The sequence below is a fragment of the Dermacentor variabilis genome, chromosome 3, assembly GCF_050947875.1.
Source record: "Dermacentor variabilis isolate Ectoservices chromosome 3, ASM5094787v1, whole genome shotgun sequence".
In the NCBI taxonomy this organism is placed as follows: Eukaryota; Metazoa; Arthropoda; class Arachnida; order Ixodida; family Ixodidae; genus Dermacentor; species Dermacentor variabilis.
The window spans coordinates 55,667,269-55,681,514 of NC_134570.1; the positions used below are offsets into that span (position 1 = coordinate 55,667,269).

The following is a 14,246-nucleotide window of genomic DNA, read 5'->3' on the forward strand; positions in this document are numbered from 1 at the left end:
AAGAAACTAACCCCTTGTTCTGCTATTTAACTTTTTAAGCTGATTTCCTTAAAAGAAATTGCATAATGGCTAAATTCTTTCACGTAATATTCTTCAGTAACATGGTTAAAACACGGAACTATGACTACTGATTGTGCGGAAAATCTAATTCAGTAAGAAATGTAATGACGAGAGACTGTGTATTGCCACCTTTGTTGTGAAATAAGAAATATGTTTGATATTTTGCGCATGCAAGAAGCTATTTGAAAAGTGGCGATGGTAAAATACCCATGACAAGGAGGGTTTGTCATAAACCAGAAAGCGAAGGGGAAACATTGTCATCCGTGTGAGTGTAGCACGAAACTACAAATGTATTTCTGCGGGATTTGCTGAACTGGTTTGCCAAACCGAAAAGTGAGGATCGCTCATGACGAGCTGAGGTCCTCAAGATCCCTTGTAAGGGGTCAATGACCCCTCACTGGCACCATAACTGAGGTGTGCGTCGTTTTGTAACACTCGAGCCCCTCCGCCTGTCTAATGCATTGTGTAGCATGTACAGTCTTTGTCAGAAGTATGCAGGCTACTTTGCCTGCGATGGCCAGACTTATCATTAGCTGTTTGAGGGAGTTTCTTTCGTATGTCATAAGTTCTAACACTCTGAAGCATGAAAAAAGTTCTCGTACTCACTATCCAGAGGTCTGGATCATCAGGAGTGCCACTGGAACCGCACCACCTAGCCAAACAACATATGCGTTGAAAGCAGGGAGTAGCCCATATATTTTTGCTGAAGGATGTACATCATTGGTCCACTTGGTGTGACAAACTTGCCAACAGAACTACAGGAATTGACTAAGTCAATATGTGCACATCAGACAGTGGATGTGTTTATCGCACATTGTTAATGTGCGTTGTGGCTTCCAAACGTGGAATTTCAGATGTGCATACAGTAAAACCTCAATTAAATGTTCATAAAGCCAATGAATACAGACAAATTCAGAGGCAATGCAAGGAAAGTAGACTTGTTATCCTTACATTGTGAAGAGCAGCTTAAAAAAAGGATACAAAACAAAATGTAGTGAAACAGTGCACTCCTGCTTTTTATTGTTCACGTCATCAACTCGAGTGTCGACCCTGTTTACTGTCAATTTAAAGCTGCCCTGCTCTTGCAGCTGAAAACATGTCCCATGTGTTTTTTAAATACTGCAGGGAAATGCCTTGTACAACCTGCTGCCCGACATCATCAGCCATTTATCGGATGAAGAACATGGCATAGACGAAAACAATTTCCATGTTGTCATGAAGTAAGCATATTTTTATAATTGTACGAATTCTTGAGAATCATCTAGTACAGCACTTTGTCTTATAGACCAGTCCCACTGCTTATCCGTAAAACAAATCCTTGCAAACTTTTGAGAATGGCTTGCATTTTGAGACAGCACGAGGATTTTTTTGTTGGTAGGGCAGAGCAAGACTCTTGATGTTTGTTGAGTTTGCAGGAAGACACTCTATCACTTAGAACTATATGGGGGGGGGGGGGGGGGCGAGGTCAGGAGGAAATATTGGGAGGTCGACCCCCCCCCCCACCCTGCTTGTATCCGTCATTTAAGGCACCTGATGTATTGTTGTTTCGTCACGACCAGAGCTTGGAAGCTCTTGTTGTGTTCAGTTGGTTTACTGCAACACATTACTGTGCAGCAAAAGATACCGAAGTGGCACCCTCTTCCTAAATATGGAACGATCTCCAAATGGTAACAGCAAAATGTGCAGTGTTTTGCCGTAATAATGACAGGCGTCGCCACCATTTTGTGTCTGTAAAATTGATCCGCCCTCCCTGTTTTTTCTTTTTCTTTGAGATGGCATTGCTCCAGGTGATGTGTACTTAAGGTTATTCTGGACGAAGCAAACCAAGTAATGCAGCAATACACTGCAATAAATTTTGTAATCCTGAAATGTGGCCTTTACGTGAAGTTTCAGCACATGCGAGCCAACGTTTCACACATGCCTTACCCACTTATGCAGCATTCAGCTTGTAGGGATCAAAGCACAAGGTTCAGCTTTGAGACCAATGGTTGCTATAGGGAATACAGTTATGAAATGTTTAAAAGCATTGTTAGGTCTCACCATATTGTGGGTCATTTGCTTATGTTTTCACCACAGCACAGGAATTCAAATGGGACTGCTACTTTTGTTAATTACAAGCATATTTTTTACTGTTTATTGAGTTACTGTAGTAGAGTTGTGCTGTGTTTGTAATGCAATATCATATACAACTCCCCTACCGACCCAAGAATGTGGGTCACTACACTAAACCTTTTTTTTCCCTCTCTCTCTTCCAGGCTGCTCTTCTCATGCATCAGCAAAGACAAACAACTTGAAAACTTTGTGGAGAAGCTGTGCTTCAGATTCATGCTTATGACGTAAATATATTTTTTATTGATATTGTTGCTGCTACTGATAGTACTACTACTACTACTGCTATTGCTGATACTACTACCACTATACTACTACTTCTACTACTTCTAGAACTTACGTTTGAGGTATCTGGGTGCTGCTTTTCAATGCAAAGCACAATCTTGCAAAGTGAAATCTTAAACTGAGGGGCTGTTTTCTTTTTTTACATTTTTACCAGTGGAAGGTAATTTAAAAATATATGGTAGTATTAAAATATAATTAAGAAAAATGTCTATATACAATTTAAACATTAAAAGCAAAATTCCAAGCAACTCAACATCATCATTGTTGTCACTTAGTAGTATTTTGCTAAAAAGTGTTTTGAGCCACAATCCAGTGATTTTGCCCCGAAAAATGTTGCCATCACTGTCTGGCATGTACGCAAGTTGTCCTATGTGGATGCACATCTCTTGATCATGTCACATACCACAGTAAGCGTAAACATTATGTCTCATGCTCGTGGCTATGTTTGTGTGGTGCTTTGCTATGATGCTTGTGGCTATGTTTTCATTACCCGTCATTAGTTCGTGTTTATAATGTTGACATTAGATGTTAACTTTCTGTGTCATGAAGAGCATGTTTGTTTTATAGACGTGCCAACATAGTATAGGCGTTTTGAAGACCCTTGTGCAGCAATCTGATATGTGCAATTGCCTGTGCGTGTTGTTGCAGGACGGAGCGCCACTGGCGTGACCTCGCATACTGCTTGTCGCTCATTCCATTTGGAGAACGGGGCATCAAGAAGCTGCACGAAAACATGGTCTGCTTTGCGGACAAGATGCACGTGGACGCCGTGTATGAAAGCATCACAGGCATCATATCAAGTGAGATGTCTTTTTTTTTTTTTTTTTATCATTCTGCAGTTGTAGCTTTAACCCAAAGCTCCTTACACAATATATGTTCTTAATTTCAGATGCGAAAAAAGCGCAGGTAATGAAAGCCGACGTTAAGGTGAGTGTTTCTAAAAAAATAAACCGTTAGTATATCTTCATAATCATAGCAGCCATCTTGTGACATGCATGTACATAGTTTTCTCCCTTGCATGAGCAGTGTTCCGAATTGGGCATTCATAGCCAACACAGGGACATCTCTTATGAAAGGCTGGTCCCCTTACGGTGTCTCTCATATTAATTTTACAGTTCAAGGATATCTATCGCCTTTTACTGCTCCTTTTAAGCCAGGCGTATTACTTAATGAAAATCTATTAGTCCACTCATGGCAAAGTTTTCAGTTTTCTAGAGTTTGTAGGTTTGCCCAAACAACACTTGGAAGAAACCATAAACAAAGAGAGGGAGAGGGAAATGAAAGGAGAAAGAGAAGTTGATCAGAACACACACACACAAAAAAAAAGAACCTGTTTGCCCCATCGTGACAGCTTAGTGGCTATGTCATTGTGTTACTGAGCTCGAGGTTGCAGGTTCAGTCGCGGCTGCAGCGGCCACATTTCGAAGGGGGTGGAATGCACAGAATGCTTGTGTACCAAGATTTTGGTACACATTCAAGAACCCCCAAGCGGTCAAGGCTAACACGAAGTCCCCCAATACGGCATGCCTCACAATCACATTGTGGTTTTGGCACATAATGCCCCTGAATTTAGCTTAATTTTTAAAATCAAGTTTGCTACCCTACGCTTGGGGAATGGGGTAGGTAGAAAGATAAGAAGAGAGAGTGAGAGACGAGGAACAGATACAAGTGACCACAGCCAGTAGACACAGAAGATTGAAAAGTACCTGCAATGCTATTTTGAACATTGTCAAATTCTGCCGCATTGTGTAACTCCACCACAGTGGTGTTTTCACCCAATCAGAGTAGGCATAACCATCGTGTGAGCCAATCAGAGCTGAAAGGATGGTGAATTTGGAAATGCATATGACCGAATTTGAAATTCTGTCAGCTCTGATTGGCTCTTAGGGCAGCTATGCCCTTGATTAGTTCAATATGCTAACATGCCAGTATTTGATATTATGCATATACATCTAGTGCAGTGTTTTGCTTTTTGCTGGTAATTGTTTTTACCTTGTTATAACTGTTCACAAGTTATTGTTTGGCAGAAGACGAACTTACTGTATCCCAAATTTCTTGGGCATTGTTGCCGGTTTTATAGCAAATGAGTATTGTCTAAAGAGATTGCACGTGCAACACGAACCCTGTTGCGTGTTCTCCAACATACAGCAAATGCACCCGCAATTAGTCTGGAATGTGCAGTGATACATATACCCTAAAAAGAGGATAGACTGGAATTGAAAGTTCTGATTCAATGTCGGGTGCCTTTGTTCACTGCCGTCATCACGATTTGAGTTTTGCTTGTTTTTCTGGGCACTAGTTAACTGAATAAAGAATTGGATTCTTGATTTACAGTATTAGTAATGTTTGATTCTTTACCATCACTACGACGTGGCAGCATGGCAGAATTTGACAGTGTAGGACTTGCCTTACTATAGCCTTGGGCTGTGCACTCAAGCATACTGCTCGGCTGCAACTTTCATGTCATATCAAGTAATTGTAAAGACGGGGGTGCAGCTCTGATTTGTTTTGTGCACAAACGAGCACGTTAGGCTAACTTAGAGGGTTTCCATTTCTTGTTGCCTTCTATCCGTGCAGAATGACGAAAGTGGGGCGAACAACGTTCCTGTTTTCCTTTGCAGGTGATTCTCGAGGAGTTGGAAGACCTTGTGGAAGAGCTTCGGAACAAGGGCCTCACCGAGAGCGAGCTGGTGCAGAGGACGAAGAAACGCTCCACGCAAGCATCGGCCACCAAACGGGGGAGCAAGCAGTCTTGCGCAAGTAAGCGGCTGCGACCTCCAATTTGCAGCAACTAATTTCCACTCGGATTCGCAAAAAAAGCAACTAAATTCAGAGCTTGCAGGATATAGCAAAAGACAGTGACCCAGCCACTCGTTCCCAGCAGGCGATTCTTTTGGAAAGCACGAACTGGTTACATGGAAACCGATCCAGCGAAATACAGTGCAAATAAAGCTATAAAAAAAGCTTGTTTGCATAAAATTGCAATTAAGAGAACTTTCGGCAGCGAGTTAGGCAAGTGCAGATTCACTGTAACATCAGAAACTAGTATATCTGGCTTGTAGAGCATGCTGTCGCAGAGCATTTCTAGGTACAGGCAGGGTCAAAAGGTAACGAGATGCGGAGGTACAGAAAAAGCCGAATATTTTCTGATACTTTGCATGGAGCCAGAATTTTAATTGTGCCGCATGTACTAGTGGACATGACCAACACAGTGTTGTGCTACTGTTTTAATGTGGCCGCAAGCTAAAAGTGGGCTGATGGTTGACTTTTTTCGCAGAATGCGCATCCCGTAATCTTTTGTGCCTACGTGTAGCTCTCAAACTACTTCTTTGAAGCGGTGCCACTGACGTGCCTGTTCTTGTTCATCAATCACCACTTCAGCTGCACATGGACAATTCCTCGGAGAAAAAAATGCATTTGCGGACCTAACAACCTTAGATTTCGGAAAAAATGCTGCAATCAAAGCGAAAGAGTACTAAAATTTGGTGGCAGATACTAAATGTTGTTCAATTTCTCAGCATGTTGACTATTAAAGATTCACAAACTTTTCTCTCTAGGCATGCTGTGAAAAATCACCCTGCTCTGTGGTGGCAGCACCAACGACCTGTGCCATAGACAAACAGAAATGTCTGAAATTTATTCATGAAATATTTGCATAGTGGTGGCCAAAATTTCTATCGTTTTATTTGTAGTGTTGTATAACTTGGTACCCACCGTGGTGGCTTAGCGCTTAAGGCATTGCGGAGCTAAAGCGTTGCGCTGCTCGTGGGGGGATCACGGGATCGAATCCCCGCCACAGGAGCCTCATCTTGATGGGGGCAAAATTGAATAATTTTAGATTAAATTATGGGGTTTTGCGTGCCAAAACCACTTTCGGATTATGAGGCACGCTGTAGTGGGGGACTCCGGAAATTTCGACCACCTGGGGTTCTTTAATGTGCACCTAAATCTAAGTACAAGGGTGTTTTCGCATTTCGCCCCCATCGAAATGCGGCTGCCGTGGCCTGGATTTGATCCCACGACCTCGTGCTCAGCAGCCCAACACCATAGCCACTGAGCAACCACGGTAGGTGGGGGCAAAATGCAAAAACAACCGTGTACAATGCATTGGGTGCGCGTTAAAGAACCTCAGATGGTCAAAATTAATACGGAACCCCCACTACGGCGTGCTTCATAATCAGATCATGGTTTTGGCACGTAAAGCCCCAGGTGTCGTTGCTGAGCTGCGAGGACCTTATAATCGACTGATAAAAAATAAAATAAAAAGGGGCCATGAAAAATTGACCAGTTAGTGTATTCGCTTTCTTTTGAAATCCTGTTTCCTTTTTTTCCTAGCTAGACACAAATGAAAAATCATACAATTACTGGGTTTCAGACGACAGTTCATAATCTCTAAAATGAAGCAGTTCACATGGTGGAATTGTAAAGGAAATGGCAGGTATGCACGTTTACCTTCTGCGTGGTCAAACATTTCTTGATGATCATTATTTTCTGCCATAGCACCTTGACGTTCAGGTGCACATAAGGAGATGGGCTGTCATCAGGATAGTATATCTATAATAGACAGGTTTAAAAATAGTGCACTTTGATAGCAAAGGACCAAGACTGTAACTGGCTAAAATGAAAAAAAAATAGTATAAATTTGAATTCCAGCGTAATGAAATATAAGATTTAACAAAGTAAGTACAATAGACTTCCATCAAGTTTATTTGGTTTGTCGAATAAGTTGATCCGGACCAAAGGTGCCGGCTAGCGCCCATGTATATATTTAAGGGCCCAAACTTTCGTCATTTCAATCCTAAAATTGGCGTTTGCCAGATAATTCGAACTTGACCTCATGCACGCCCCTGACCCCTATGGTGACCCCAATTATGAACCCTTTAGGGCAACGTCTTTCTCGGCAGAGTTTAAGCCACAGTGCGATGCATAAAACGTACGTCATCTCCCATCGAAAACACATACTTAACACCTGTCCTAGGAATATTTTCCGCCAGTAATGGTAGCTCGCAATGTCTGATTGCAGTATGTAGCCGATTCTAACACACGCCTTTTCTTTTTCTTCTCCCCCCCCCCCCCCCCCGATAATCAAGTTGAAAGCCTCAGTCATATGCTTTGTCGCATTACGCAACTGTGTTGCGGAGAAGCCAACTTAAAAAAACCGTGCGGCGAAACTGACTTTAGGAAACCAGCCACTATTACGCAACACATATTGGACTCTCCCCCATTTTTGTTCCTAGAAAATGGGGTGTGCTTTAGAGTTCTCCTTTATATAGAAATCTTAATTTAATTTGCATGTTAACTTTCTACTTTAGACTCTTAGAAAGTGGGCACATGTTAAAATCGGGCAAACACTGCCAAATAAAACAGTTGCGTGTTTTGATGTTCTTGCTGCATCTCGTTTAATTTGACCCGCCGGGTAATTCGATCAATTTCGTCCCATCAGGGTGGAATTATGGAAGACTGTATAATATTTGGTTGGCCATGCTTTATTTTCATGTGTATTCTGCTGATATCCAAAACAATATTGCTTACAGCAAAGCGAAGCAGCTCAAAATATGTTATTCTGGTAAGAAAAAAAATGGCAAATATGCGACAAAAGCAAGTTAATTTGGACGTGCATGAGCATTTTCGCCAAAGGTTTGCTTAACTGGTCTGCGGCTGTTCAACACGTGTGATCATACTGATCACATGGTTGCATAATAATGATGCTACAAAACATGTCTGTAATGTAGCATTGTTCATGTATTGTCATCAAGCCATAAATGAGCCTCCAAAATTTACACAAGGGTTCTTGATGGCTAATCAAAGCCTTCCATTTCCACTTCCATTTCTTTCACATATGCACCAAATCATCAAATTCTTTTTTTTTTTTTTTCAATTTTATTGGCACGTGAATAATAGATATGACGGAAGTACAGCAGAACCTCGTTGATGAATTCACATTAAAGGGGCACTAAAGGCAAATACTAAGTCAACATAGACTGTTTAAATACCATTCCAGAAACCTTGCAACGCTTCTTTCTTGCCAAGAAAAGACTTAGTTTACGATAAAATTGCATCTGAAGGGTCCGAGTGTCTTTAAAATTCAAATCTCCCGCCACCCTGTCGGAGGAGTGGTGACGTTGCCTTCGTTGAGTAAAATGGCACCCGACAGATGGCAGTACCGAGCCAAGACAGAGCGGGGGATTCGTCGCTGCAGCTGCTTTTTGGTCAAGTGGCGTAGACCATTCAGGCATCCCGTGACATCACATGGAAGTTGAATTCTCTGCTACCTGCAGTTTGTGCGAGTTTCGCAAGCCAGCAAATTAAGCGCAGCACCACACAATAACGAAACTACTGATACGCGAAATTGTTTCAGTAGTTTCGGGGTTGCCCACAAGCTCGATTTCGTTTCAGTTTCCCATCATAATCTTAAAACACCGCCCAATAGGAAAACAACAAAACACGTCTCGTGCCGCCGGAGCACCTCCAGTTCAACATGTGTCGGGCCGTCTCATGCTACAACAATCCGCGCAATGCTTCGCACTACATAGATGTCAACAATAGTTGAGTCTTTCAAATCTTTTTAGCAACTTCGAATCCTATGTTTGCCTAGTTAGTACGTTTTCTCTCTCATTTTTTTTTTTCTAAAACGTATGAACGAGGTTTTACTGTATTTTTGTGTTGTATGTGGCTTCTTTACAAGGCTTGACTGTAGAACAGTGGTTAGCTGCTCTAACTATTGTACTTTGGAGAGTTAGACACTTGAGAAAAAAATGCTAATTTCTGCTGTATCAGTAAATTGCCGTTCTGTACTACCTTGAAGGTGCACTCCCACCATGTGAAGAGGCTTTTGTAAGCCAGCTTTTCGTGATATCACAGATATTGACTGCGTCTTCTCGGGCCTTGCTGACTTTTTATCAGTGAAAAGGGACTGCAGTGTATTCCAAATGAGCCAACACTGAACTTAGCAAGTTTAAAGAATTTCTGCTGAGCCACAGTGACTGAAATATGAAGATATTTCTTGAAATCCATAATGTCAGACTGACATGCCTGCGCTGGGGTTTCAACACCAAATTCAAAAGTAGATCTCTGACCTTTCATTTCTCTTCAAATCATCAAACTTTTACCACAAAATTAAAAGAAAAGCGTTTTTGGAAGAATATTAGTAGAGGTGTGTAAATGCCGCAGTATGATGTTGTGAAATGGTGCACTTAAGCATATACTGCTGTCTAGTGTTATCATATTCTTAACCCAGAGGTGATTGTAGAAACGATGGAAACTGGAAGTTATAATTAATTAATTAATTAATTAATTAACAGATTTATGCAGCTATCTTACAACAACACAGGCGGGACGGCGCCTTGTTCACGCCGGCTGCCTGCAAATAACAGTTTGTCAATGTGTGAAACATATTTTTTTGTCCTCTCTCATTCCCTTAATTTTGTCCTTTTGCACACAGCACCAAGAAATCAGAAGACACCAGCTCAAGGCAAGAGAAAATGCCGGAAGAAAATGTCGCGCCTCTCTGAGAGCAGCGACGAGGACGAAGAGAAGCAGGCGTCGCCGCCGCCGTCCACGCGAAAGGCGCTGCCACGACGGCAGTGCAAGGTTCAAATACAGTTCAGCGACAGCAGCGAAGCCGAGATGGGTGATGATGAGTGAGTTCCTCGGGCTTGAGCAGGCATAGCCTGAGCAGCTGTGCTCAAGATCGAAAAAAAGATGTAGATGATGCCACTCGCATGACAGCGTTGCTCACCAGCGGGTGCACTATTACATTAACGCATGGTCGTCTTCCTCGGAAGTTGAGTGGATGTAAAGAAAAAACACTGCCGCAGTATTTTCCTACTTTTGCTTTGGTATACTCTATGGTTTGACTGTAAGCTATGCAAGTGTTGGTTCTTGTCGTTCTTTCTTTTCTTTTTTTCTTTTAAATCTTCTTAAATGCAACAACGGATGGCTGCATTTAGCAGGCAGCATGCCTTGAAGTTGAGATAGCCACATTCCTGACAAAAAGAAAAAAAAAAGGAAAAATGCTGTCTTGGTCACTGGAAAATGATGTAGTTTATTTTTTTTATCATTCTCTCCAATGCTACTTTGCAAAGCCTGTTTCCATTCCCTAACATGCATGCAGGCAACCAAAAGTAAGACCCTTTACAAGTTGAAACTATATTCTTAGTTTCGGAAATATCTTATTTTACAACTGTTTTTTGTTAGCATCAGTACTGACTGTTTGTACAGGCATAAAACACTGTACTTTGTCTGCACATTGACTGTGTTTTTAATTTTATTATTCGTTTTATTGTTATTTGGACCATTTATCCTACACTACTGTTTCAGTACATTTAGGGTGGAGTGATTTCTGTCGTCTTACTGGAGTTGTAGTTTTTATTTCTTTAATTCTGAAATTGTATAATATGTTTGAGAAGACCCGATTCCACATTTCCTATCGGTTGTTTTATCCGCATTTTCCCCCCAAAAGAACTTAAACCTTGCTTTTACTAACTTTATAACTTTGTTCTCACCTATAAAATTGGTTGTCTTAGAGCTAGGCTTCATTAACGTGAAATGAGGTCACATGCCACCATTGAATTCCCAGAGGACACAGCTGTCACCTTAGCCAAGGAAGGGGCATGGTTTTGTGCTTTAGTTTATGTTCATAGCAAAAAGAAACAAATGTGAACAAAAACCACACCAAGGGGCGGGCCCCTGCCTGTGGTTTGAGAAATAAGACAAATTTTATCCGTTATCTTGCAATGCGCTGAATACAACCAATATACAATATACAACCACAATAGGGAACACCAAACAAAAATGAGAGTGTGTTGTCTGTTGTCACCTGTTATTAGTTATGCTACCCAGTCGTACTCAGCGCATTACGGGATGAGACAAGCAGACTAGCCAAAAATTTCTCACTATGATCTGTGTTTGCTACCATGGTCAAGGAAAGAAAGCAGACTGGGATGGAGGCTACGACATCCAACGTGCAAAGGTTGCGGGTCCAAATCCCCACAGATTACCTCAGTTCCCTTTGCCCATTTATCTAATTTGTCAAGAATGTGAACAGAACTATACTGCCACATAGTCAGACAAACAGAAAAGTGCTTTTACCAGGCAATTATAGTCTTGAAACCAGAATGCAGGTCCTCTACGTCCGTCTCATCTGCTATGCTATGCAATTTATTTTTCCTTTTGTTGTGGCTCCAGTAACTGTCGACCACATTGGTAGTCACTTCAGTCCACAGGCCCCTCATTTTTTAAATCTAGTTCTTCTCGTGTGAAGAACCGCCATTAAAACATTGTTACTGAAACATTAGTGATAGTGCATTGAAGTATTATGGATGTATCATCAGTTCATTAACGCTCTTACGAGCTTACTTCTTCATCTTCGATTGTATATACCTTACTTGCTTATAGATAGGAGGCTAAAATTCTAGTGTTGCGATATGGATCAGTAGTGAAAAATAGTTAGGTGCACCTTTGTTAGCGTTTATCGCAGAACTTGGGCAAAATGTACAGAAGTACAGAGACACACACAGGCACTTGTACTAGAAATGAACATTGCAGCGATTGAGAAAAGATTTTTTATCAACAAGGCTGAAACTGAACACTTGTAAAGTTAATTCCTTGCAATGTACAAGCCACATCGTGATGCTGCCAAACAGAATGAGTAGGGTGTGTGAGAGAGCAGTGGAAAGAGCCATGACACGGGAGGAAAGATTCAAGATACTCGCAGGTCATTGCATTTTGCCTGCATTGTATGCACTCCTTTTTCCTTCTCTTTTATTTTCCAGAATAGAGAACACAATAAGCAGGGTATATCAGCAAAGGCCATATGCAATAAGCAGATTAGATATAGACTACAGTCTTGCACTGTCTGACAAGCTATGCTGCATATAAATTGCTGTGAACATCTGCTGCGCACATTATTTATTGATGCATACATTACATAGGCATACTGCTTTGTTGTACAATAAGTGGCAGTGTAGTGTTCAGAAAACTGTAAAAAAATATTACTGTGTAATATTACGGCACATTACTCATTTTCACCCCAAGCCTTGGTGCCAATATTTGTTCATTGGCCGAGAAGAATGTAATTGTCTAAGCCTCGATTTATGTCAGTCAAGTTCCACAGCTCAACTGAAGATGGCTGAAAGGCAGGGTACCGCAGAACAGATGTGACTTGACCTTGATCTGGGCACTGCACGTCTGAGAAACACAAGTGCGTGTTTTTGCATTTGTTTACATTCCTCTTTCACAGCCGCGATTTTCTTTGCTCTTCCACTATCATGTTTTTTTGTGTTTTTTTTTTTTTTCGTAGAAACCTAGTGAGCAATGACTCGGGAAAGATTTTCTGTGTAATGGGAGTGGCACTTCAAAGCATTTTTGCTGCCTACTTTTCAAAATCACAAAGGTCAGCCAACTACACCATCTATGTTTTTCATGCTCCCAGTTACTTCACCTATAGAACTAAAGCATGTGCTACCATTATTTCAATATCCAGAATTTATTTCATTTGGCTTTTCAGGATGGGATGGACCCTGCTAATTTCATGCATTGTCGTTGAACCTGTGGTCACAAATTCAGCCTCTTGTTTTTTTTTTTTTTTTTTTTGGCTTTCTTTCATGACTGTTGCATGCTGTCATCATTGTACATGTTTCCTCATCTCTCATTATCACAGTAACATTGAGCTATTCCATAGCTGCCATATATGTATTGCATTTGCTGTGCTGTTTATATGTTAAAAACACTGTCATTTGGCTGATTGCCTAGCAATATGTATATGCTGAAGAATAAAATACTGTGCTGTAAAAGTTTCTCTGTACTTTATATCTGGCATGAACACAATGTGAGCAGAACCCTTCATGAACCACAGGATATATGTATACAACTAAAGCATTCTTAAGGGGGCCCTGAACCACTTTTTATCAAAGTGAAAAAAAGCATTTGAAGCGAAAATAGGGTATTTCAGAAATACTTTGCTGCAAAAAGTACTTCAATTCGTTCAGCAGAAGCGGAGTTATTGGCAATCAAACACGGCCTCCGCTGTGCTCCCGTTCCTTCTTCAATGCCTTGCACTGTGAAGGCTACGGCGCAATGGGCCGTGCTGTTAAGAACGGTCCGCTGAGGTGCAAGTTTTGCCAGCCAGTTGCGACAGCGGCGTCAACTTTTCCTGGAACGCCACCGCAACCTTCTAGCCACACGGCATCACTAAGTCTACTATGTCCCAGAGACAATGCGCCACGTCCGCTACTCTGCGTCGTGGGATTGCCGAGATGAGTTCGACGAACCAGGCTTTGTGACTACACACGCCACCGCCGACCTGGTCTGCCATGAGCAAGGGAGGTCCCGAGGGAACGTCTTCGAAGGCCCCTTCCCACGCGCCTTTCAAGACGCAAGACAATGGACAACCGGCAGCCACGCTGCGGGGGTCAGCTCGGGGAATAAGATGAGCCTTTCCTGACGTAAGCCCAGAGTTCTGCGAAGACCGTCTGGCATCGGTGCGGTCCGTGAGCCTGTGCGGAAGTGTGTGTGTGTCCCTCCCGCAGAGAGGCGGCTCGTCTACGATGCCTGTTCGAACGTTTCCTTCACCTTGCGATCGAGGGAGGACAGAGTGTTTATAAACCGCTGTTGTGCGGTTGCTCAGTGTACTCCCTCTCGCAGTCATGCTAGACTGATGAACTGCAACGTCCTTATGTAGATACTGTAAATAAACCCATATTCCTCGTTCTCGATGAGAAGCAGTCCTTCCCTTCAATAACGTCCCCAGCGTGGATAAGTTGGACGACGGCATGGGCCAGCTACCATCTAAT

At 42.0% G+C, this 14,246-nt stretch overlaps 1 protein-coding gene across 2 annotated transcripts in view; it reads left to right on the plus strand.

Moving 5' to 3' along the window:
• Cap-D2 (CAP-D2 condensin subunit) overlaps positions 1–13,250 on the plus strand; it is a 56,941-nt gene extending 43,691 nt beyond the window's left edge. For both annotated transcript variants that reach the window (XM_075685165.1, XM_075685166.1), the window contains exons 28-33: positions 1,186–1,280; positions 2,316–2,396; positions 3,103–3,254; positions 3,344–3,381; positions 5,076–5,214; positions 9,896–13,250. In XM_075685165.1, the coding sequence (XP_075541280.1) occupies positions 1,186–1,280; positions 2,316–2,396; positions 3,103–3,254; positions 3,344–3,381; positions 5,076–5,214; positions 9,896–10,098 (708 nt within the window). In that variant the 3' untranslated portion in view covers positions 10,099–13,250. The remainder of the gene's footprint in view (positions 1–1,185; positions 1,281–2,315; positions 2,397–3,102; positions 3,255–3,343; positions 3,382–5,075; positions 5,215–9,895) is intronic.
• Positions 13,251–14,246: the final 996 nt, after the last annotated feature.